The sequence below is a fragment of the Castor canadensis genome, chromosome 18 (assembly GCF_047511655.1).
Source record: "Castor canadensis chromosome 18, mCasCan1.hap1v2, whole genome shotgun sequence".
In the NCBI taxonomy this organism is placed as follows: Eukaryota; Metazoa; Chordata; class Mammalia; order Rodentia; family Castoridae; genus Castor; species Castor canadensis.
The window spans coordinates 2872762-2899695 of NC_133403.1; the positions used below are offsets into that span (position 1 = coordinate 2872762).

Below are 26934 nucleotides of genomic sequence, written 5' to 3' on the forward strand. Positions count from 1 at the left end.
GATACGACATGGTGGTGAGGATAAGTACAGCTGGAAATCTCGTATGTCACTTGTGGGAACACAAAATGGTCGAGCCATTTGGAAAGACAGTAGGCGATCTGTTACACACACCCTCTTCCATGGGACACAACAATCCTACTTTTAGGAATTTATCCAAGAGAAATGCAAACATCCTCACAAATGCCCAATGTGAATTCTCACAGCAGGTTAATTCATAACAGCTCCAACTGGAAACAGCCCAAAGAAACTGTGGTACGTCCACACAATGGAGTACTACTCAGCAATTAACAGGAACAAACTATTGATAGCTATGGGACAACACAGATGGCCCCAGAAACCACTTGGTTAGGTTTTAAAAAACAAAACAAAAAAAGCAGGTATAGGGCTGGTGGAGTGGCTCAAGTGGTAGAGCACTTGCCTCACAAGCGTGAGGCCCTGAGTTCAAACCCCAGTGCCACCAAAAAAAAACCAAAAAGGCAGGCACAAATGAATCCATATCACATGATTTCCCACTTATATGACATTTTGGAAAAAACAAAACTATACATGTAGAAAACACATCATTGACTGTCAGGGACTGGGGATGGGGAGAAGGGTCACAATCATAAAGAAATATGATGGATAAGGAAGAATGGAACCATGTGGTTTGAAGGTGAATGGATGCAAATGGAGGACGTACTGTTAAGTGAAGTCAGCCAGGCTCAGAAAGACAAGGCCACATGCTTTCTCCTCTATGTGGGAGACAGGAACAATGCAAATACTAGAAATATTATGAAAAAGAGGTCATGCTAAGGGGAGGTCACTAATGAGAGAGAGGGTAAAAGAATGAAGTTACGAAGGTGAACATGGTTGATGTACTTTCTATACAAAAATGAATATAGAATTTTAAAGCCTGTTGAAATCACAGTAAGAAGGGGACTAAGGTAGTAAGAGAAACAGAGGGGATGAACCAATTCGGGATATAATACATATGCACATGGAAATGTCACAATGAAACTCCCTATATAGCTATCTCAAACAAACAAAAGTGCCTTTTTCCAAAAATGGAAACAGGAAGGTAAAACAGGTCCTATCTGGGGCATGGACCCGTGGGAGAAGGGGAGGACATAAGGAAAGGGTGTAGGAGTGTAAACGTGGTGGAATATCATGGACTCATGGATAAAAACGGAAAAATGAGACCTATGGAAACTATTTCAGGAACGGGGGAGGGGGATAAAGGAGAGTGACAAGTTCGTAACTTGTGTAACTGTCACAGCGTACGCCCAGTATAACAACATCATAATAAGAAGAAAAGAAGTATGATGGAATTTTCCAGGGCGGCAGAAGTTTTCTGTATCTTGATGTGGTAGCAGTTACGTGACTGCACGCATTTGTCACAAATCACAGGACCCTGTACTTACAATGGGTGCCTTTTATGTATGTAACTTATACCTCAATAGGTCTGACTTTTAAGAACTGTCTTCAATGCTGGGTGTGGTGGCGCATACCTGTAATCTCAATTCTTGGGACACTGAAGCAAGAAGATCACAAGTTCGAGGCCAGCTTGGGCTACACAGGGAGACCCTGTCTCAAAACAAACAAGCAAGCAAACAAATGAAAACTTAATTTCAAAAATGACAACAAATACCAGAGACAGTCATTACTTTACAAAGTATTTCCTTCAAACATGGCCTCATACAGAAAGCAGAACAATAAAATTCACGGTAGTCTTCCCTCATCTATGGTTTCACTATCCATGATCGACTGTGGTTTGAAAGTATTAAGTAGAAAATTCCAGAAATAAACAATACACAAGTTGTAAACTGCTCATCCTTTCTGAGTGGCGTGATGAAGTCTTGCACCATCCTGTGCTGCCCGGGACACAAATGAGCCCCCACCCAGTACCCACGCTCTACTTCCACTGCCTGCTAACCACTTAAAAGCCATCTCAGTTACCAAGTTGACCATCTCGGTACCACAGTGCTGACATTTAAGTGACCCTTTTTCTATTAATAAGAGTCTCAAAGCGTAGGAGGGGCTGGCAATTTGTACATGCCAAAGAGAAAGCATAAAAGGCTTCCTTCAGGTGACGAGGTGAGTTCTTGACACAGTAAGTAAAAATCTACGGTGAGGAGGAAATCTGCTGTCTGTAAAATTGTGAAAAAGGAAAAACAAATTCGTGCTCATTTTCTTATTGCACCTCAAAGTGGAAAAGTAGTGGCCACGGTGCGGTTAGGGCTTAGTTAGGTGGAAAAGGCATTAAGTTATAGGGTTCGGTGCTATCCTCTGTTTCAGGCACCCACGGGGACGTCCCTCACAGGTGGGGCTCTGTACAGAGTGATGTATCAGGTGAGAGAAACAGGAAGCAGCAAGAAGGAAAAGAACGCTGCTGTATTCCTGACCTGTACTGAGATTCAGAAGGCTGCAAGGTCATGGCAAGGTCATAGTGTCCCCTGTGAAGGGCTGTGGGTGCACTTATTTACCTCCGAGGCTGCACTTTCCTGGCACTTAGCCAATGACAGACGCTCACTAGGTGTGTAATGGAGTAAACTTCTACTGACGTTACTGAAACACATATGGCCTAATTACGGATTGGCCACCTCAACGTGAATGGTTTGCACTGTGTGTCAAGGGTCCCCAAGATTCAGTCAGTCAGAAGAATGACTCATAGGACTCCAAAAAGGCTACCATACTCACTGCGACAGCTTATTTTAACGAAAGGATACAGACAGAACTGGCAAAGGGCAAAAGCCCAGCAGAGACCAGGGACAGGCTTCCAGGTGTCCCCTGCTACTCCCACAAACAGTGCTTAATTCTTTCAGCCATGATGTGCAAAGCGTCACTAACCAGGGAGGCTCACCAGAGCCTGTGACCAGGATTTTTATTGGCGGCCAGTCACACAGGCAGGCAGGCCTCTGTAAAGTGACCTCAGTCAGCAGTCTTTGGCCACACAGAGGTCAAGCTGTCACAAACACACTGCGAGTCAACTGGTGAGTGACTCAAGGCCTCTGCACACAAGAGCACTGCTCAGGCAGGATGTTCCAAAGCTGCTGAAGGCCATCGGTCTCTTGGGAATCTGCAAGGGTTGAGTAACCCAAACCTGCGGATTTAACTCTTTACTGCACGGAGCACATGAAGATTTTTTAAGCACAAATAGGTATGTATTTGTGCACGTATGAGACTTCAGAACACGCCCCACACACATCTGCCACACTTTATGCATGTGTGCTGCTTCTCAGCTATTATCCAGTTGGCAAAGAGCTCACAATTAAGAGAGGTCAGCAAGATGGGGGAACAGGAGATCACAGACCTCATTCCCCGAGCAATATTGACTTAACCATAATATGCAGTTCAAAAGGCTTTCAGGAAAACTCCAGAAGCCAACGAGAAAGTCGCAACACCCAAGGTGAGTGGGAAGACAGGAACTGCTGCATTGAGTCACGTGAAGAGCCATTATTCCACTCTGGTCCTTCCCCTAAGCCTGAACAGCTCAGCATGATCAAGAAAAAGTGCCTCTTAAAAAATTCTCCCTTGGGAGAGAAAATGAGTACAAGTGTGGCTTTTGGGGGCCTCCCAGGGGACTGGTATCTGTCTTGCTTGACTCTGGGCCGATGGTAAAACTGGTATTCTTTGGCCTGGTGGCTTGGGGCAGATCAGAGAACCTGCAGTACTACAGACAGATACCAGAGAAAGCAAGAAATAACAAGCTCCTGAGAAAGAAAACCCTCCACAATTGTGAAATTGAAGGCATAAGCTCAGCAAAGATTTGAGAGCCCCACAGCTCTAACTGAGCTGATTAGTGAAGGTCTGTAAAGACTGGTGGAGGTGGTTGTCTTTCAAATGCCCACATCCCAGCAAAAATGACAAGGCATATGAAGAAACAGGGAAACATGGCCCATGAAAGGACCAAAATAAACACCCAAAAATAGACCCAAAAGCAGCAGAGACCTATTAGATGCAAAGAATCCAGAGGAATTGCCTTAAGAGAGCTCAAAGAGCTACAAGAGAACAGAGGCAATAAAAGAACTCAGGATAATGATGCATGAACAAAATGAAATAGCAACAAAGAGAAACTATAAGACAAAAACAAAACAGCAATTCTGGAGTTGCAGGACATAAAAACAAATGGCAAATTCACTAGAGGGGTTTCAGTGAACTCAAAGACAGGTAATTTGAAATCTTCAAGTCAGAAGAGCAAAAAGAAAAACAGTGAAGAAAAGTGGAGAAAGTCTATGGGAATTAGGTAGGAACACCAAACAGACTAACGGATGCAGTAGGTAAGTCTGAGAAGAGCGTGGGCAGACAGCATATTTGAATAAATGATGGCCTACAGCTTCCCAGACGTGAGGAAGAAAATGAACACTCAAATTCAAGAAAGCTTGAGACTCCATGTGGAACGAACCCAAGTATATCCACATAAGACTTATCATAAACTCGAAAATCAAAGAGAGAGAGAATCTTAAAAAGGAGTTAAAGCAACTCCATATACAAGGGAGGCCCTGTAAGATGACCAGGATTTCTCAGTAAAAACCTTAGAGACCAGAGGGAGTGGATGAGGTTTTCATCAAAATTAAAACCTTCTGAGCTGAGGATGTAGTTCAGTGACAGAGCATTTGTCTAGCATGTGCGAGGCCTCAAGTTTGATCCTTGTCACTTCAAAACAACAACCACCTCTTTTGTGCTTCAAAAGACACCATCAAGAAAGTGAAGATAACTCACTGAATGGTAGAAAATATTTAAAAATCATAAATCTGATAAAGATTCATATCCAGAAGATGTAAAGAACTCTTATAATGTAACAATAAAAAAGACAACCCAGTTTAAAAGTGGGTATAGGCTGGCGGAGTCACTCAAGTGGTAGAGTGCCTGCCTACCAAGCGTGAAGCCCTGAGTTCACAACCTCAGTACCACCAAAAAATTACAAATTAAAAAACACCCAAGTGTGGGCATAGGATTTTAATGGGCATTTATCCAAAGAAGACAGACAAATGGGCAGTAAGCAAATTATAAGATGCTTAGTATCATTCCTCATTAGGAAAAACACATCAAAGCATAAGATACTGACTCTGGAATGCTGTTGTCCCGGGTTAGAGTCCTGGTGTGGTTGTTGACTGAAGACACCGGACCAGGAGTTAAGAGTGAAAGCAAGCACAAAGTTTACTGAAAAGACAGCAAGGCACCTGATGGTGAAAGAGCCAAGCCAAAGGATGGCTCCCGTCCAGGGGATGATACAGGGCACTAACTGGCTTAGGTTCAACTATTCTTCTTTATCTGTGATTGGCTGGCACTGAGACAGCTTCTCATGGAACTCGGCCACCCATCCGGCCCCTCTTATTGAAGTGGACACTTCAGGGAGGTCTGGTCAGCTCGTCTTGGCCTTGGGGGCCACCAGCCACATCGTGCAGCTGCATCTTGTTATGCTGGTGAGAGGCTTGTTGTTTCTGAGAAGCCTGTTGTTTCCCACACCTCTTTAGATGTCTGTATTTAAAGTGTCTCTCTCATCCAAAATGGAGTCACCTCTGTCGTTGCTCCTCTTACAATCTCATTTCACACCCACAAGGATGGCTATAATAAAAAAAAAATCAAAAGGAAAAATGATAAAGCAAAGATGTGGAGAAACTGAGATCCTCGAGAGCCTCACACATGGCTGTGAGAGTGTAAAAGGAGGCTTCTCAGTTTAGCACTTCTTCCAAAAGTTAAAAAGAGTTACCATGTGATCCAGTAAATCCACTCCTAACATACCCAAGAGAAAGGAAAACATCTGGCCACACAAAAACTTGTTCACAGCAGGGTTTTTCAAAGGCAGAAGCAACCCAAATGCCCATCAACTGATGGATAGATAAACAAAATGTGATATACAGCAGAATATTATTCAGCCATAAAAGGAATATATGCTACAACATGGGTGTCTATTACACTTTAACTACTCTACTAAAGGAAAAGTCAGATACTTCTGTATGAAGTGTGCAGAATGGACAGCTCCACAGATGCAGAGTAATGGCTGACAGGGCCTCAGGGAGGGAGGAATGGTGAACGACTGCTAGTAAGCATAGGGCTTCTTTTTGGGGTGATGAAAATGTTATGGAACTGGGTAGTCAGGATGGCCATCCAACTTTGTGAACACACTAAAAACACTGACTTAAAGTGCTCAATTTTATGACTATATCAATAAAAAGTTTATTTAAAAAGAAGATCGCTTTTCTGTATGTACACTATCCTTGAATAAAAAACTCACACACAAAAAGGACTTCAAATTAGCATGGATGAAATAATAAAATGGTCAACAGAGACAGAATATCTGTAATGCTTTTTTTTTTTCAATGATCAACCCTGTTGTGCACACATTTCAGCTGCTCACTTAGGTAATATTTGAGATTCTTCCAGAAACAAATGCATTTACTGAGCATATCTTTTGTCTAGGCATTCTTCAACCAAAAGGGTGGGAATGGTGTTCACAAGTTGCAGTTCTGGGGTTTGAACTCAGGGCCTCATGCTTCCTAGGCAGGTACTCTGCTACTTGAGCCACACCCCCGGCCCTTTTTTATGTTGGGGTTTTTTTGAGATAGGGTCTTATGAACTATTTGCCCGGCCTGGCCTCAAACTGTGATCCTCTTGGTCTCTGCCTCCTGAGTAGACAGGATTTCAGGTGTGACCACTGGCACCCAGCGGTGTCCACAGGTTTTGAAGAGTAGAGGTCTACTTCAGATTTACCACGTTGATGTGACTGAGGTTAACAGTCCTGGGTACTTTAAGAATGGGCTTCCACAGAAATCTGGCTTTCTGGGAGGAGGACTGTTTCTTTAGGTGTAAGTTCAAGCAAATCTCTAAATAACACCTTCTTGGAATTCTCTTGTCGCCTTCCACTTAAAAAGCGATGAAGGTAGTTTCCCTGTGATGGCTTATACTCTCCAGCTGTTTAACCTTTCTCTCGGCAGGAAGGAATCGGAGTTGGTTGGTCTGATCGGAAGGGATGCTAGAAAATTCTTGCATTATTGCGTTTACTTTATGTTAAGATCATAAGATCCTAAGTCTTAAGTTAGGGACCCTCTCAGTGAGAGATCATTAGTACTTAAAAGTTTAATTATCATTTGGTTATTATAAATTAAGCGGGGGAAAGTTCCATGTGGAACTGAGGCTGCAGGTCTCATGGGAGTTATAAAACCTTTATTTTTTGGTGACCATCATTTCTCATTACCCAAAAATATGGAAAGTAAAGGGCCTCAAAATATGGGCTGTCAGCAGTGTGGTAAATTTGGAGCATCAGCTCATGTGACATCTCTGTGCAGATATTCCAAGCAGCAATAACGGAAAGCCAGTTGAAAATCGATTTTCATTTGAAACTCTTTGTATTAAATGATAATCATTAAGAGGAATTAGAGCACTTTACATGTCATCAAAACGTGATATTCAGGAGAACACCAAACCAAGCAGCCAACAGCATTTCTATAATGCTTGAGAATTTTTTTTGACACCATTTCTTAGTGTGGGCACTGAAGCAGGCAGCCGCCTGTCACTTACAGCCTCTGTCATTTCCTGTTCCAGGTCATTAACTCTAGGCTTTCCCAGAGGCACACAACCCACTGGAGATCCTTCCGCCAGTCAGGAAAAGTCAATTCAAAGGGGTTAGAAATTGATATGCAGCTCGGAGTAGACATGAAGGCCACAATAAATTGCCACCTGCTCATGGAGTTATATTTTATAAGTTGACAGCGTGTGGGCAGAAACAGTAGGAGCTTATGTCTGGACCTTATAGTGGAGAGAGCTTATTTCATATTGACTGGCTTCTCTGGCTGCCAAAGGAGGGAAAAGGTGCAGAAGCTATAGCCAAACTGGCAACCCCATATCACTGCCTTTCTCTCCAAAAAGTATCCCAAAGAAGTTAGCAGTGTAGTCAGTTTACATACACAGGCTTCATCAAAAGCTTCAGTTTCCCGAATTGTTTTGCTTCTCTTTTCTTCTTGGTGATGTTTAAGGTTCTAGGACTCTAGAATAACATTCATAAATACGTTTATAAGCACAACAGACTGTCCCCCACCCCGGCCCCACAAGTCACATGTCTACTTCTGTTAGATTGCTATAGCTGTGACCAAAATACCTGAGGGAAGCAACTTATGAGGAAGAACTGAGTTTGGCTCATTTCAGCTGTGGCAGCCCACAGTTGCTTGGCTGCTGTTTCTGGGCCTGTGGCGAGGCAGGCATCATGGTGAGGAGCATGTGATGGGGCAAAGCTGCTCACTTCCTGGCAGGTAGGAAGCAAAGAGAGACAGAGAAGGAGCCGAGACCTGAGGTCCTCATACACTCCAAGACACCCCACCTCCTGAAGGTCCCACCACCTTCCAGTAGTGCCACAGGCTGGCAACCAAGCCATTATCATACAGGTCTTTGGTTTACAATCCAAACCTTTACTCTACATGCCCCAATGGAAACTAGAATCAAAAACACCCTAGCACAGGAGCGAGAGGGTTTGAAGGAATGCCCCAGCATGAAAGAGATGTAAGGGAGGAGACAAAGAAGTCAGAGGACTCTGCACCCAGCTCTCTCCTCACCACGAGGAAGCACTTGGAATGGCAAAGACATTTAGTTTTCAGGAATGGAAGTGCCAGGAATGGAAAGAAAATGTCTCATGTCTCCTTTTCCTCTCCCAGTACTACAGTGGTGGGCAAAATGTCTGCTTTTACTGGTTTGAAGTAGTTTAACCATTGCCAAAACACAGACACAGGAAATCACAGACAATACTCTTCTCCTAAAATGCCACTTTCTTTGTGAAAGCTGTTGAATTCCCTATTCAGAACACAGAGCTTCCTCCTCTGCCCCTGCTACTGGAAGGTCAGCAGTTATCTCGATTCTTGCATCCAGAGAAGATTTCAGGCAAGATGTGAAAGGTAGTGAAAGGGATAGCCAAGGTTATGGCGAAAAGTAAAGTTTACTAGACTAGCAAGGCACTTTCAGAGGTGAGTGGTTCATCTCAGAGAGAGAGGTCAAAAATGACAAGCACTTCTACCCCAGCACAGAGTTTTACTGAGGTGCGAGGGCTTCGGGAGCCTCAAGCAGCAGCCTCCAGGGAGTGACTGCCATGAAACTTGCAAAAGAATTATGACGTCTCAAGAATGACTCTGCGCGTGTGATCACCCATGACCATCTAAGAAAAGCCCACAGGGGATGAAAAATTGAATGTACAATGAGATTATAATGACAAGGTAATGTGCTAAAAGACAACTCTTAGTGGGTCAAAGCAGCCCGCCTTAACTGGTTTACATCAGAACTTGCTTTTCATTTGGGACCAGGTATATGGAGACATAAGGACGTTTATACATTCCAGAGTAAGGCTGATCACCTCCTTTTTACCAGTCTTTTATATTTTGCAGCTTTCGTTTGTTTTTTTTTTTTTTCTTTTTCTTTTTTTTGTGGGACTGTGGTTTAAACTCAGGGCTTTGCACTTGCAAAATGGGTGCTCTACCACTTGAGCCACACCTCTAGTTCATTTTACGCTGGTTATTTTTGGAGATGAGGTCTTGTGAGCTATTTGCCTGCACTGGCCTTTAACTGTGATCCTCTTGATCTCAGCCTCCTGAGTAGCTGGGATTATAGGCGTGAGCCATCTTACCTGGCTTACAGGTGTTTTACAAGGATGTGAAGCCAAAAGCCCAGGTCAAGAACAGTTTAACTTGCAGCATGTAAGAAGCAGACCGTGAGAGAGGGAAAACAAGGTTCTCAGTTATATGCATTGAAAACCAAGGATTTTCCATTTAAGGGCCCCTTTGTCTGTTACCTACCACCCTCCATCAAATAGTTTCTACTTCCATTAACATTTGCAAACTATTTTCTATGTGAGTAATATTTTCTATGTGAGGTTTCCACTAAACTGTAAACCTCCACAGATCAGGAACCAAGTCATAATCTCTGACTCTCACCTGACCAAGTAGAGTGCTTAGTACATGGTAGGTACAAAAATCAATGTTTGGTGAATGAATGATGATGGTGTCAGCTTCTTGACAACTAGAATAGAAGTTGTGATGATTTTAGGGATGCTAATTAAAAGCTCGATGCAACAAGGATAAATAACCACCCTTCCGACTGAGCTGCTTTCTACACCCCAATCTCTTTTTCTCTGAATCTGGTGTCATGATTGCATACACTGAAGAGGGAGATTCCTCTATGATGTCCTCTTGGGAATAAATTTTGCATTTAATAAGCCTCAAATATACTATCTTTTGAAGATTTCTAAGGTTAAACTAAACTTGATGGGCAAAGTTCCCATCAGTCCAAGTAGGTGAAAGGTAAGTCTTGCTTCTGGTGACACAGAAGCAACTGGATGCGATTCTAGAAGCTGGGAGAATGATTCCACAAGACTTACTAACCAGATGCTGTCTGTGTAGAATGATTAAGAACAGCAAAGGCGAAACCCTTTTAATTTGAATTGAGAAGGAAAAATGGTTCTTAGTTCTCAAAGAACCAAGGTCTGACTAGAGATGGATTGATGAGGAGTGACAAATGTTTCAGGTTCACAGAGTCAAATGACACAAATGTTTCTAAAGAGAGCAAAGTTAAATTTGGTCAGTGAAAGTCATCACAAATCCCTCTTCCTGTGGTTCATGTGCTATTTTACTTCCGGGGTGAAGTTTGACAAACCTTCAACAACTGGAGAATTCTGTCTTGACAACTTGGAAATTTGTAAATAATGATCGACTTCTACCACAATCAGTATTTCCCCCTTCCAAAACAAACAATGTACTTTGCTTCCACAGAGACAATTTGCAGTTTCTTATCACTGAAAAGTAAGGGGGGAAAAAAAGAAGCTGGGAAATTGTTTGACTATCATCTAGCACTTTTGAGTTCATCGGGCTCTTATTCCCAGGGCTGGATTTAATCAAAGAGTATAAGCTCGAAGTCTTTTAGCAGACAAGAAGCAAGTCTTTGGCTTGGGATTTCTGTGTTTGAGTTGTAATTCGGGTTCACAGAAATTACACTGGCTGCAGACAAGAAAGAGCCTCAAGATGCTAGATGTGAGACCATGGGTTGTGCCTATCACTTGGTCTTTTAACAAGCTTAGGGACCTTGAGCAAATTACTAAAACTCTCATCTGTAAAGAAAAGGACTGGACTTTGATGATTTTTAAAGCCTCCTCCAGCACTATCAATTTTTAATTGTCTAACATTTTTCCTTAGGTCATTGGTTAGCTCCCCCAATTATCTACTTGAATACCTTCAGTGAACATAATAAAAGAAGGAAAATGAACAGCTCTTGCCCTCAGGAATTGAGAAGCCAGTGGGAGAGGTGAAGGCTTTACCCATAGCCACTACCACTTGGCTTGGGACAAGTTCTACAAAAAATCACAAGAAGCCCAGGAAAGAATGAGCGGGGAAAAGAGCGGGAGACATTCCATCGAAGCAACTAGGAAGAAGAAAGGGTAATTTATTGTTTCAGTTCACTAATGTTTATTTATTTAACCCAGGACCTTGAGTATGGCAGGCAGGCATTCTACCACTGAGCTACACCTCAACCCTTTTTTATTTTTAAATTTTGAAATAGAACCTCAACAAGTCTGGCTTTGAACTGTTGATCCTCCTGCCTCAGCCTCCTGAGGAGCTAGTATTACAGGCATGTTCTACCATGGCCACAGAGTTCCCACTGTGTGCCAGGCGCTGTGGGATCTTGAGGGAGTCTAGCTCTGCTAGAATATGCCTCTGGAGAAGTGTTCTTACCTTCTAGATGGTGCAGAAAGAAGTACAGGTTGAAAAATGAAATCCACTGTGAGGTAAGCTCTGTGAAGGAGAAAGTGACAGAGTATGCGTGTAAGTGGAATTGACTTCCATCAGGAGACAGCAAAGCAGGAAGATTTTTGGACATGTTGGTGGTTGACAGATCATATGGGAAGGCAGATGGTCCACTCAGAGAGCCAGCACAGGGGCTAGTGGTCCAGCTAGGGAAGCAGGGAGACAGGAAAGTCTTTACGGAAAGACCAGCACTTCCCTCTGGAAAGTACAGAGTCAAAGCAGTACTCAATCCAAGTGACCTCTCCACCCACACACCCAGGTGACATCTGGCAAAGTCTGGAGACAGTTTTGATACTCCTAATGGAGGAGTGGGGAGATGCTGTTGCTGAGGTTAAGCTCAAATTGTGGTTTAGTTATACTGGACGGGTGGGGGGGGTTCACCGTGCCCTTCACCTGTGTGCTTAATTCGATTCGCCCCCTCCGTCTTTCTGCTTCCTCTTCCCACCGCCACCCAAGTCATTAAGTTCTAAACTTAAATTCTCACCAGCCTGAAGCTTTTTTCCTCTCCCGAAGGGACAAAATAAGAACGGGTGTCAAGTGACCCACTCTTTCCCCTACTGCAGAGGTTCAAGGGACCGCAGGACCCTTTGGAAAGGTGCAAATGTGTGCCTGTGCACGTGGGAAAGGATGGGGGAGGGCAGAGACACGAAGGGACCGAGCCAGGGCCAGGGCAAGGCGAACATAATTACATTTTAAGCCCGCGAGCAGGCTGTCCCCGTCCTCCGTGTCACCCACGCGAGGCGGCCCCACGAGCTCGGCGCGGGACTCTCAGGCCCACCACGCCGCGCGAACCATCGGAAGGGCGGGAAAAACCCGGCCCCCGCCGACTGGGAACAGGCGCTGGGTTCCCGGATGTTCCCACGGAGGCGGGGCCGGCCGGGGGCGGGGCTGGCCGGGGGCGGGGCTGCACGGCTCCTTTTTTGCATATTCATTAGGCAGAGTGAGGGCGGCCCCGGGGCAAGCTACGGACAGCTCATTAATTATTCAAAAGCGCGTCTGGCCCCGCCCAGGAAGGGCTCATTGATTATTCATGAGCGCAAAGGGGCGGGTTGGGGCTGGAAAAGGCCGTTAAGCGACGGCGAGGGGAGGCGTCGACCACTCGAGGCGAGGGAGGCGCGAACGGCAGGTGTGAGGGGAAGCGCGCTTGGGGTGGTTAGTTCTGAGGGCTTCATCTGAAATTTGGGCTTTTTTGTTTTTTCCTTGAGACTTTCCAGTGACTTGGAAGTAACTGGCAGGGTCCGGAGTGCCCTGAGGAGAGGCGGCAGCGCGGGCCGGGGGCGGCGGAGGAGCCGGGGAGGCTCGGGGGCCGGCGGTTGTCAGAGAAAAATTAAATAAAAGAATAGGGGAAGAGACGAGCGAGACCCGCACCTTCCCACCGTCCAGGTAGCGTTAGGATTGATGACGATTTCTGAGAAAATGCAGGCCTGGATCTTGGTGAGGAATTAACCCGGGCTTGGGACGATGGATGGAGTCGTGGGTGGAGCTTTTGGGGTCGGGGTTTCTCTGCCACGACTTGGCTTTGGGGTTTTCTTTTGGGGGTCAGGATTTCTCCAGCCACTCCACTGACTTGACTTTTGGGGTCGGGGTTTCTTCGCCCATTGACTTTGGCTTTGGGGTTTGGGGTTTTTCCAGCCGTTGACGTATGTGCTGCCAAGGTCAGTGCAGTGAGGTGGCCCTGAGTCCCCCTGGGCTGACCTGGGCCCTCTTTGACCTCATTGAGGAGTCACCATTGAACCTTTATGGACCTCAGTTCTGCAGACCTTAGTCCAGGGGAATCAGGGTCTCGAACCCCGGGATCACCAGTCATCAGAATGCTTTGCGCTGGACCATACCCCGGGCTCACCTAATGAAGAGGAAGTAAAAGATGCGACTCTGGCGCCTCAAAGGGTTTTACATCTCATTAGGATGACTGTCTAAGTTCTACCCCATCCGCCCATACATCTCTAGGGATGGTAACTGTATCTTCTGTTTGGGAATCCTGCACCGTGCCTCTCACGTGGCAGTTACCTCGAAAATGTGGAATGAAGGAGTAATGGGAGTAGCATGAAAAAGATATTTACAAATTAAAAGAGCATGAACAAATAACCAATTACTACAGTCAAGGGATTGTGACTATGAGTGATTATGGAGTAGCAGAAATATAAAGGCCAAACGGAATTTGTTCAAATGGTGACTAATAATTTATTGAAGCAAGTCCTGCCTAAGGTCTGAGTAACAGAACTTTGGCAAGTTAGGTTGCCTTGATGAGCACCACTTTTCCTTTGCTTACATTTAAATCCATAATCCATTTTGAATGAATTTGATTTTTTTTCAGTATTGGAGTTAGAGCTCAGGGTCTTGAGCTTGCTGGGCAGGTGCCCTACCACTTGAAGCACACCCTCTGCCCTCTTCTGCTTTTGTTATTTTTCAAATAGGGTCTGGCTTTTCTGCCTGGGCAGTGATCATCCTATTTATGCTTCCCATGTAGCTAGGTTTACAGGCACACACAAACACACCCAGCTTTTTACTGGTTGAGATGAGAGCTTGTGAATTTTTTGCTTGGGCTGGCCTGGAACTGTGATCTTCCCATTCTCCACCTCCTAAGTAAGTAGGATTACAGGCAGGAGCCAACTCTTCCAGCCATAGTTTGAGGTTCTTTTTCTTTTCTCTCTCTCTCTCTCTCTCCCCCTTCTTCTCTCCCCCATCTTCTCCTCTTCTTTGCTGAAGGGTTTGGATTAGTACTAAGGATATCTCTGTTCCCTTCCAGTCTTAGGGACCTTTTAAATCCATTTATGCTGATACGAACTCCCTTTGAGTAAAGCCATCTTTCATATCATACACATGTAAGGAAGGTTACCTAGCTGAGTTTCATAATCCAGTCATTGAACATTGCTCACTTGATAAAGAGGGAATTTTCTTGTAAAAGTGTGGTTTGGGAAGATTGGGAAACAGGGCTAGAGAGCCCTATTTAATCAAATGTGATTATCTTTGGGCAAATATAATAAACTTGGTTTTGCTTCATTTGGAATGACAAAGATTGATAAAGGTGGTTGGGTGGGGTCTTCATAAAAAGAACAAGTGCCAGTTAGTCTTTATCTGAATCTTGTATTTATACATAGTGGGATTAAGTAGTAATTGTGCCATGGTTTAAAACAGGGCATTTGAGCTGGGCTCTGTGGCTCATGCCTATAATTCCAGATACTCAGGAGGCAGAGATTGAGGTTCGAAGCTAACCCAGGCAAATAGTTTGCAAGACCTTATCTAAAAAAAAAAAAATCACAAAAAAGAGCTGGCAGAGTAGCTCAGATGTAAACCCTGAGGTCAAACCCCAGTACTACCACAAAACAAACAAACAAACAAAAAAAAACCAAGGGCATTTGAGATGCAGGTCAGGAGGTAAACCTGCATGATTTTCTTTTTCCAGAAAGAACACAGAAATCTTGCCTCTTTAAGATCATAATTACTGCTGGTGGTGTGGCTCAAGTGGTGGAGCATCTGCCTAGAAAGTGCAAGGACCTGAGTTCAAACCCCAGTATTGCCAAAAAAAAAATATGCATAATCCTTGTCCAAGAGTGACCATATCAAATCTAAGACTGAAACATATTCCCTGTGTAGTCTCAGATGTTTGTGGATCCAATATTCTAACAAATACATAAGCAAAAGACATTTGAAAGTTAAGAGTTCTGAGCATCCCCAGTTATGAAATCTCTCTAGGTTTTTAGATAATCAGAACAAGGTGATTTTTAAAAAGTCACATCAGAGATACTCTGAGAGTTCATCATCTCTAGAGTCATACCTCCTGAGGCTGTCAGAGTTCGAGCTTTCAAAGTTAAGTAGGTTTACATTTGAGTAGGACACCCCACAAAACACCTGCACCAAGGGAAAGCAACATAGCAACAGAAGAGCTAGAGGTTGAAAGGAGCCTGGTTATTTTGAAAAATTATTTGGGTCTTTTTACCTTCCTAAAACAAGCAGCATGTTTATAAACAAGCTAGCAAGCCAGCACTAGGGAGGCAGAGGTAGTGCCTGATGTCAGCTGAAGTGAAAACAGTGGAGTTTCATTTGGGGGAGTCAGTCTAGAAAAGCTACATTTTCAGTCATGCTTCTTGCATTTTGGGCTCAGTTCTACCTCTAAATGACTGACATTGGGAAGTCAGTGAGTTCTCTGGATTTTGATTTCCTCATCTAGAAATTAGGTATTTGATTAGGTGACATTTAAAGTTCTTCCTACACCTGAAATTTTGTGAGTCTTTTCTGGGTATAATTTGTTTCTAAAGTGCTTCTCCATTGATTCAGCAATTTTTTTGTTCCAGGACTATGATGATGCTGAGAATTCAAGAATAAGCTAAACAAAACACAAAAAGATCACATATGACATGATTGAATTTTCATGAAATATCCAGAATATGAAAATTCACAGAGATGAAAAGTAGATTAGAAGCTGGTGTAGTGGTACACATCTGTAATCCCAGCTCTCCGGAAGCTGAGGCAGGAGGGTAGCAATTGGAGGTCAGCCTGGATTATGTAATGAGTTCGAGGCCAGTCTGGGCTACATAGTGAGACCTGTCTCAAAACAAATGAAGTAGATTCGTGGTTTCCAGGGGCTGTTGGAAGGAGAGAATGAGAGTACTGCTAAGAGGCACCGAGTAGTTTTATTTTTTTAGGGGTGACAAAAACTGTTCTTGAATTAACAGAGATGGTTGCATGATTGTGATTATACTAAAACCCTCTGAATTGAACCTTTAAAAAAACTTTTTAAAAAATGAGCTAGATAGATACAATTTTGCTGTTCGGTTAGCTTATAGCCTGTGATTGGATACATAGAGACAACTATGATATATGTTACAATAACCTGGATTTGTCCTTTAGGCTGACAGAGTAGCTCAAGTGGTAGAGCACCTGCCTAGCAAGCATGAGGCCCTGAGTTCAAAGCTCAGTCCCACCAAAATCATTCCTTGAAGCCAGGTGTGTTGAGACCCCCCCCCATATCAACAAATAGGTGATGTGGGATATGTCTGTAATCCCAGCTACTGGTAGGCATGGATAGGAGGATCATGCTCCAAGACCAGCCTGGGCAAAAGCACAAGACCCTCCTTGAAAAATAGCCTAACCAAAAAGGGTTGAAGGTGTGGCTGAAGGGGTATAGTGCCTGCTTAGCAAGCACAAGTCCCTGGGTTCAAACCCCAGTACTGCCAAAAAAGAGAGAAATTATTCTTTGAGAAAATTATACTAAGCTATGTCCAGAAGATGAGTAGGAATTGGTAATAGAGGAGGATGTTTCAGATGGTGGGAATATTGCCAAAACCTAAAAGCCAGGGGGAATAATCTTTTAGAGTAATTAAACTGGGTAAAAATGTCTGCTGCGTAAAAGTGCAAATGATTGGAGACGAGGCCAGGGAAGCATGAGCCAAATCTTGAAGCCATGATGAGTTTGGATTTTATTCTGAGGACAGCGGGGAGCCATTAAAGTACTTTAGTCTGGGAAATAATACATAATCGAGTTTGTATTTTAAAAAGACAACTCAGGCTGCAGTATAAAGACCAGAAGGGAGAAGGCCAAGGCCAGTGACAGGCAGACTAGTGAGCCTGATGAGACCTAAGGTAGAGACGACAGCAACACAGATAAAGTGAGGAGTGGGCACATTTGAGAAATGCTAAAGTCATAGTCAGGGCAATGAGGCAGAGGTCAGGGTAAAGTCACAGATTGCAGGCTTGAGTGATTGTTTGGTGACATCATTCACTTAGCTAGGGCACAGAAATAGGTTTTTGGGGAAAAGAATTCACATTTGGGTGTGTTCAGAACATCAAAATAGAATTGTCTAATGGACAGTTAGTTATGAGTCAGTAACTCCTGAAATTGATGTCACCTGGGTTATACATTTAAAAATCATTAGATACAAATAGTGAGGGAAATAATGGAAGTATGTTTGTTTGTCTTTAGAAGAAAAAAGAAAAGAAAAAGAAAGGCTCCTGGAACAGAACCCTGAGAAATACCAAAAGGAAAGGAAAAAATGGGCAGGGGGAAAAAGTCTGAAGACAACAGTGAGGAGGAGCAGCTGGGAGGCTGGAGGAAAACCAGGAAATGAAATGCTAATATAGGATTTTTTTAAGCAAACTTGCTTTGTTACAGATAATGAAATGTGTATTAGAAGGGGTTCCAAGTGCCTTATAAGTAATGACTAATCCCAAAATAATCTCATGGAGTAGGTAGTTATTATCTTTATCTTCTAGATGGTGAAACTGAGGCACACAACTTGCCCAATATCTTATGGAGAGTGAACTGTAGACTGACATGCAATCTTAGGCAGTTTGGCTCCAGAAAAGTCTGTGCTTAGCCACTGGGTTATATGCCACCTCTCCAGATGACCATATGCTCAGAGAAACAGTGAACAAACCCTGAAAAATTAGATCTATTATTTCCATTTTACAAGAAGAAAACTAAACCCCAGAGAAATTAAGTAATTTGGCCAGAGTCGCAGAACCAGTAGGTAGATGAGTCAGAATTTGGATTAATTCTGAAGCCTTTCTGTACTAGATTATACTGCTGGTTATTTTTCTCTGTGTGCGTACAATTGTATGTGTATAAAATTTAATTTTACTTATTTTATAAATATTAATTCCTAAAGAACATACCAAATGCTAACAGAGCCTAGTTTGAATCTTTTCTCAAAATCGAGTGTCCTGGATGTTTTAGAGACTTCAGTGATAATATCAATTTAATCAAGGCCATCCACTTGTTCTAAATATAGGTGTAGTGGGATACCATTTTCAGGCCTTGATTCTCTAGCCATGCCATGAGCATCTCTTATGATCACCGAGAAATAAAAAATCCCTACCAACATAGAAAGCTATTTAAAAATCATTATTCCTCTTATGTATTGTCTCTAAAACTAGTAACTACCCCAGCAGGGAGTCATAGTTTAATGGGTTAGAAGTAGAACCTAAACTCTTATAGCTATTTTTCCCTCCTCGCTTTATTTCTTGAAATTTAGAGGGAGGCAACAGATGTGTTGAGTCAGATTTGAAGGTTATGCTCTGAAATCAACAAAGGAAACCTTGGAATGTTGAGGACTCAGAGACTGCTGGGTAGTTTCCAGTCTCATCTAAACTATTGTGATAGAGTGTCCCCTAGTGCTGGTTTGAAGAAGCAAGTTGAGAGAAACTAAATACTACCTGTTCATAATCTTTGTCACCGCCTTGTGGCAGTGTCCTCAAATAATTCTAACTTTTTACTGGCAAAAATCTTCCAGAATCTTGGATTAGTCCAAGATCAAGAATCAAGGTCAAGATTAGCACGTGCGATCAAGAATAGAATTTCTTGAAGTGGGTTCTTTTACAGCTGCTTTGCTCATAATTCCATAAAACTTTGCAAAGAAGCCCCACTGAAATTAAGGCATTTGAAAAGAAGGGAAAATTTGTTTCCTTTTTTTATGTTAGTGAAACAAAAGAGGTGGAAAGAGACTTTTAAATGACAACCTTTTTTAACGTGGTAAGCTATGCGTAACAACCTCCTCACCCTGACCACTCTCAAGTGTACGATTTAGTGGCACTAGCACATTCGTCATGGTGTGCAGCCATCACAAATACCCGTCTTCAAAGCGTTTTCTTCATCCCAAACAGAAACTGTAGTCATTAGACTCCCCATTCCTTCCACCTCTGGCCCCTGGTGACCTTTAGTCTACTTTGTATGAATTCGCTTATGTGGGTTCATACAATATTTGTCCTTTTATATCTGACTTTTTCACTTAACATATTTTCAAGGTTCATTTACATTGTGGCAGGTATCATCTCTAAAGACTGAGTCATACTGCCTTGTATATGCCACATTTTATCTATTTATATACTTTTTTGGGGGGTGGCTGGGGCTTGCTATGTTGCCCAGGCTTATCTCTCTAACCCTCCTGCTTCAGCTTCTCCGTAGCTGGGACTGCAGGTGCATGCCACAGCACCCCCTGTTGATCATTCATCTGTTGATAGACAATTGGGTTGTTTTTACCTTATTGTTCTTGTGAACAATGCTGCTGTGAACATTAGCACAATTACCTGAGTCCCTGCTTTCAATTTTGTGGCTATATATTTAGAAGTTGAATTTCTGGGTACTACGGTAATTCTGCTTAGATTTTACATTCCCACCAACAGTGCATAAGCGTTTACATATCTCCACATCTTCACTAATGCCCATTCTTCTTTTGAATTGCCATCCTAATGGGTATGGAATATACGAACTAACTTTTGAGCGTTTCAATTTGCCAAATAAATTACACCTGAAGTTAATTAAGAACTATTTTGAGGTTGAGGATGGTGGCTCATGCTTCTTTTCCCAGTTACTCTGGAAGTAGAGATGGGGAGGGTTGTGGTTTGAGGCCAGCCTAGGCGAAAAGTTAGCAAGACTCCATTCTCCATTTCAATCAATAAACTGTTCACCTGTTATCCTAACTACTTTGGAGGCCACAGATAGCAGGATCCTGGTTGGAGGAAGGCCTCAAGCAAAAACTCAAGACCCTATCTGAAAATAACTAAAGCACAATGGGCTGGAGGCATGGCTCAGTCGTAGAGCACCTGCTTAGTAAGTGTGAAACCCCAGTACTATTAAAAAAAAAAAAGTATTTTTGAGCTCTGCTTATAACAAGAACACTGTTACACAAAGATGAGTAACATATACTGTAGAGTCTTCAGGTGATTTATAATTTATTTTACTCCTGAATATATATTTATAAATGAGTAAATTATCTTGTAATTTTCATTGGGTGGTTGAAAAAATTAATCCAGAGAACTTATGCCAAATTTAGAGAAAATTGGTAATGGAGATTAAGCTGTTTATTAAATTTATTTACAAAATAATTCAGTCAACTTCTGTAGTTCTCATTTGGAAGATTCATAATCACAATTTTGCCAATTCAAGTTCACTTTATTCATTTTATTAGTTAAGATAGGGCCTGATAGTACTATTTCCTATTTCAGTATTCATTCTCCCTTTGTGTTCTCAAAATTGAGTTTGGGGGCTAGGGGGTGTGGCTTTGTAAGTGTGACCCCTGAGTTCAAACCCCAGACCCACCCCCCAAAATAATTGAGTTTGGAAAATTTCTCTTAGAACAATCTGGGAAACAGTGTATGCTTAACGGTCCTCGATTATAGTTTTGGGTTGTTCTTAGAATTTTTCAATTCCATCTTTGGGACGAGTAAGCCAGGAAGTATCACATTGGGGAAGACTCTAATTAATTTTTTTTTAACAGGTTGGAATTGTTGAAAGAATCCTGATATAATTTCCATAATGGCTACTGCTCAGCTCTCTCGCTCCATCAGGATACGCAAGGCATCTAAGGTATCTGTTAAAAACTAAAAGAAAATCAATGACCATTTAGTGGATTACTTAGAATCATGATTTTAATCTTTCTTTCTTAGCAGCAGTGTACAGTTAATTGACACATAATATTGTGGGGCAATGTGTTTACATTCTGACTGCTCAGTGGACTGAAGATACTCAGAAAACTAAACTAGATTACAAATTACTTACTAGGTGCTTGTTTATGTTATGTCCGTACATCTTCTAGAGTAAAAGACACCAGAAGAAACGATGCTTAAAAAACTGTAATTATAAGAACTTTATTATAAGAACTAAGGACAGAGAACAGGGAGAAAACTGGATGCTAGAAATGTCGGGGAGCGTGTTTGCTTTCTATTGCTGTGACAAAATACCTGAGACAACCAACTGGAAAGGAGGCTTGTCTCAGATTTCAGTGTATGGTTGGTTGATTCCATTGTTTGGGACCTTGCGCTGAGGCAGAACACCATGGCAAGAGCTCATGGTGGAGCAAAACTGCCCACTTCATGGAGGCTGAGAAACAAAGGCAAAGAGAGAGGAGGCGGCAGGGTCCCAATATCCCCATCAACGGCCACCCCACTGACCTGAGTTCCTTCCGTTAGGCTCTTCTGAAGGGTCTGCCACCTCCCAGTAACACAGTAGGCTACTCTTCGACTGTGGAGGACATTTAAGCTCCAAAAAGGGCTGGGATATAACTCAGTGATAGAGCTCTGAGGCCCTGGGTTCCATCCCCAGCACCAAAAAGAAAAGAGAGAAAAAAAAAAAAAAGATCCAAACATAACAGGGAGCATGTGAGGGCCAGGCAACCCTGCTGGACTGGGCCAGGGCAGTTTAGCATGTCCTAGGACATTCGTTAATGCATCATTGATTTATTCATTAATATTCAGTATTACATAATACATGTAATACTGTGTTAGTTTATGAGAAAATACAAAAATGATCCTTATCTTACAGAAGTTTATAATTTGGTTAGCGAAATAAGATTTAAGATAGTTAGGTCAACTTGCCTACATTTATACATATGAAAAAAGAGTAAGTCAATTCAAATACTAGGAATTTAGGGATTTAGTATATGGCAGAATGCTTTGTATACACCTCACGAAGGAGGCGAGACTTAAGCTGGATCTTGAATGATGAAAAGGCTCCAGATGGAATTTCATGAGGAAAACCCAGCCCATGCTTCAGAATAAGGAAGAAGCATGGCATCTTTGAGCAAATAACAAAGAAGCCATCCTCACTGGGCTGGACAGATCAGCATGTTGGGTACAAGGACAAATTAAAACCAAGCTAAAGAATATACGCTTTGTTTTGTGATTAATGGAAAAGGCAGGTGGTTTGATCAGAAGAGTGAATAAAATAATTGTTTTGAGAATATTAAATTACAGCAGAGATAGAAAAGATTGAAGCTGAAGGAGAAATAGGGCAGATAGAAAGAAGTCATCTTTCTGGCTTGGTTTCAGGAAAATCACCAAGCAGACTCCTGAGCTCATTTGGTTTCCTAAGTGTGCTTCCTTCCTCAGGGAAAATGCTGAGCTGGGTATATGAATTGCAATCAGCTTGGCAGTTATTTTTCTCACTGTAAATGAACAAACTGACCTTTTAATACAATCAGATCTTTGTTGTTTGGGCTGCATGAGCTACTTCTCCCAGCAAAACTTAAGTGACAGTGCAATTTTGTTAGTCAATACTAAAAACAACAACACTAATAATTATAGAAGCCAGCATTTACTCAGCACTTAACTATGCGCCAGGCACTGTGCCAGGGGTTTTATTTATTATTTCAATCAAACCTCTCAATAAGGAAGAAACAAAAGCCTGGAGAAGTAAGATAGCTTGCTCAAGGTCATATAACTTGACAGCTAACATGTCAGTATTACTGTGGCACCAGCATGCTGTTTTATTAAAATAAGCTTATAATAGTGTTTTCTATTTTCAAGCTGTTTTCATGTATTAAACATTTCTTAAAACTTTGATAATAACCCTTAAAGTATTAGACCAGCTGAGCTAAGAAAAACAAAATCCCTGAAGTAACAAAACTGTAGGAGGCCTTTTCCAACTATTTATCTTCATTACTACACATGGCCTTTTCAATTTTATATTTAAAGTAAATGCCATTAGTATACTTTTGAGCTATTTAGTTTTACAAATCAGTTGTTCAAGTATTGTCTATGCTTTGTGACGTTTTCAGTAAGTTACAGTGTACATGCCATACCAGCCATTTCCCAATTACCAAAAGATATAGGTACAAAAAGCTATATTTTTTTGAGACAGGGTCTTGCTGTGTAGTCCAGGCTGACCTGGAACTCACTGTTTAGTCCAGGTTAGCCTCAAACTCACAATCCCCCTGCCTCTGCTTCCTGAGTGATGTGATTATGGGCACATAACACCTTACCTGGCCTCTCTCTCCCCAAAATTAAAAAAATTCACCCCTCAAAATCTACATAGATGAGTAATCATGTTGTTATATGCCTTTTAAATAATGATATGATTTAGCAAAAAAAAAGGATGAGGTGATAATTCATTTCCACTACATAGTATACTAAAGAGGAAGTGTTATTAAAGAGCAAAATCATGCCTAGAATATCCAGAAGACATCTTTTAGATGTCCTCCCTCTAAAGATGTATTTGTGAATCATACCTGCCTCTAAGTAACAGAATTGGAAAAGCTTCAGCAGTTGGACTGTGTAGTATAGTGAAAGGACTGTCACTTATGAGCTCTGTGATCTGGCGAACTGCTTAACCTGTCTAGGTTTGTCTTTGCATCTGTGATGTGAACGCATTGTGTTAGATTCGTCCTGGGGTCATTTCAATTTAAAAATTATAAAAAGCCTAAACAAGGCTGTATAATGCCTAAACAAGGAATTTATGTATTTAGTAAACATTTTTGCATTAGCATGTCTTAGTTGTACGGGGGGTTTCGTTGTGACATTTCCACATATGGTACTGTGTACCTTGGTCTACACAAGGAATTTATATTTGATTCACCTAGGTAATTGTCTCAAATTTAATCTGATGAAGAGAAATTCTTCTGTTTATTTATTATTAAGGCCCCAACTATGGATAGTAACAGAATTCCATCTAGATTAGTGTAGTCTCACTACAACTAAAGTGGCTAAAGCTTATTTTGTCACTAAGTTCTAGAATCCTAGAACTTACCCAAATACACTTTATCATTTGGAAGCCTACTGGTTATAGAAGGTTGTAAATATGATTTGGTCTTAAAAAGAACTTCATCAGCTTTTGAGAACTAGTACTTTGCTGTGCATGTAAAATACTTCTGATAGTCCTACGGAAGTTAATTCTTCCTTAACTCAAGAATTTAATTATAGAAGAAAATTTTCATTATCCAAGTGGCAGAGGTTTTCTGTTACTATAAGAATTAAATGCAGTTTCTTTAGTGTGGCATTCTAGATTTGCTACATCTTGACTTCTGTCTACTTCTCCTTATCTTCTCTCCCACTCTACCCTGATTGAACTCTCAGCCTCAGCTATTCTGGCCTGATTCTTGTGCCCCAGAATTCTTGCCCTCTTGCCCATACTAATTACATCATCTGAATTCTTCCTGCTCTTCAGTGCCCAGCTAAGTCTCACTTTCCTTACAAAGCCTTCCTACTCAGGGGGACAACACTGTCCATAGCCTCCAGGGTCTCTCCACTTATTTGGTACTTATCTCTTCTGTCTATGTGTTTATTCCTCTTTTATGTCCCAGTTCTTTCTCTCCAGCTGGATTGTAAATTCCATAAGAGTTTAGGTGTTGTCTTCATTTCACTTTAGATTTTCTTTGAAGTTTTATAAATTGCCAAAGTAATCCATGTGTGTTGTAACAAGTGAAGCTGTACATGAAAAATAATGAGCTGTTGAACCAGGCACTATTCTAAGAATTTTATAGACATTAATTCATTTCATCCTCACAACAACTCAATAAAAGTAGGTATCACTATTACCCTATTTTGCAATGAAATAATTGAGGTACAGAGAGGTTAAGTAACATGTAAAATCAGGTGCCTGCCTGAAATAATTGAGGTACAGAGAATTTAAGTAACTTACGTAAAATCAGGTGCCTGCCTCTGTTTATTGTAAGTAAAGCTCTATTGTAACATAGCTGCATCCACTCAGTTTCATTGTCTGTAGCTTCTTTCATGCTACTATGGCAGAACTGCAAAGCCTACAGTGTTTACTATCAGGATCTCAACTGGAAAAGGTTGTTACCATTCTCAACATCATACAGCTTATTAGTAGCAGAAAAGTTTATGCTTTAACTGCTTCACCACACTGCCTCCCTCAGCCCCTCCAGCCCACCCTCTGAGGTGACTAATCTTAAGAACTTCGAATGCTTCTTTCCAGACCCTTTTTTCCCCTTGCTCTTACAAACATTCTTGGCCGTCTGTCTCAATCTATCCATCAATACATATCCAGAGTTCATTCTAGTTATCCATAGTAGCCATGCTTTGTAAAGTTTCTGTAAGCACTGGATTAGTGAACACTTAACTGCTACTCTTAGGAGAAATACAGGGGTAGTTCCCATGAGCCTCGAGTCAAAACATTTTTGACTAGGGCTGGGGGCGTGGCTCAAGTGGCAGAGATCCTGTCTAGCAAGTACAAGGACCTGAGTTCACACCAGTACCTCCAAAAAACCCCAAGCAAAGATATCAAAACACATTTTTGTTAATGCATCACCATATAATTCGTGTTCTGTTTCTGTTTAAATACACTTAATACATACTGTTGATTCGTTAACATTAAACTCAGGTAAATTAGGCCTAAATTAAAGTTATCCAATATATCTACATCATGTCTGTCTGTCTGTCTATATCTATCTGCCCACTATCAGCATCATCTTTCTTCTCTCTAAGGTGTATCACAGCCTTCTTGAATTTATGAACACAAACTGGCACTTCAGCACTATGTTTTAGGACTTTTTAAATAGAAAAATCACCAAAGAGAACACAAAAATGTAAAAAACAAGGTTAACAGATGCAGGTACAATTATATTGGAAGAATAACTTCTTGTTTGTTTGTTTGGTGGGACTTGTGTTTAAACTCGGGCTTTGTACTCTACCACTTGAACCACACCTTCAGTCCATTTTGCTCTGGTTATTTTGGAGATGGGGTCTTGCGAACTATTTGCCCAGGCTGGCCTTGAACTGGTATCCTTCTGATCTAAGCCTCTCAAGTAACTAGAATTATAGGTCTGAGCCACTGGCACCTGGCTGGGTTTTGTTTGTTTGTTTGTTTGTTTTTGTTTTTGAGACAAGGTTTCACTAGGTAGTTCATATTGGCCTTGAACTTGTTATGTAGCCCAAGCTGGCCTAGACCTCTGAATCCTCTTGCCTCTGCCTCCTGACTGCTAGGATTTTAGGAGTGTGCCACCATGCCTGACTAAGGGGAAGAACTTTGATGTTCTATTACACAGAATAGCCATAGCTTGCAATCAATGGTTGATTACTTCAGAATAGCCAGAAGAGAGGAATTTGAATGCCCCCAACACAATATGATATATTTTTGAAGGGATGGATATGCCACTTACTCTGATCTGATCTTCACATACCATATCCTTACATACTGAAATGTCACACTGCACCCATAAATATATTCAATTATCATGCATTAGTTAAAATAAAAACATATAAAAAGAAAAAATCAAATATACCAAACTTTGTAGATAATAAGCCTCTTTTTTCCCTTCCTTTGTGTGCTCATGTATGCTACCACATGTTTTTTAAGTTAACAGCATTCATAACGTAGGTGGCTGATCTTCGATCACTTTCATCCTCAAGATGTCACATATGTTGGCAGTCAATAGGTGCTTGTTGTTTGTTCTGCAAACACTTACTGATTGACTTTTGTGTGCCAAACACTGAGCTAAGTAGTGAGTTCACA

General features: G+C 41.8%; 1 protein-coding gene and 1 non-coding gene across 2 annotated transcripts in view; both read left to right on the forward strand.

Annotated features, from left to right (window-relative positions):
• Nucleotides 1-387: 387 nt before the first annotated feature.
• On the forward strand, nucleotides 388-460 carry Trnav-cac (transfer RNA valine (anticodon CAC)). The gene has a single exon. It is a non-coding gene; the product is annotated as a tRNA-Val (tRNA).
• A 20543-nt stretch (nucleotides 461-21003) lies between these two features.
• Hormad2 (HORMA domain containing 2) overlaps nucleotides 21004-26934 on the forward strand; it is a 69769-nt gene continuing 63838 nt past the window's right edge. The window contains exon 1 of the mRNA XM_074060855.1: nucleotides 21004-21054. Coding sequence (XP_073916956.1) covers nucleotides 21004-21054 — 51 coding nt within the window. The remainder of the gene's footprint in view (nucleotides 21055-26934) is intronic.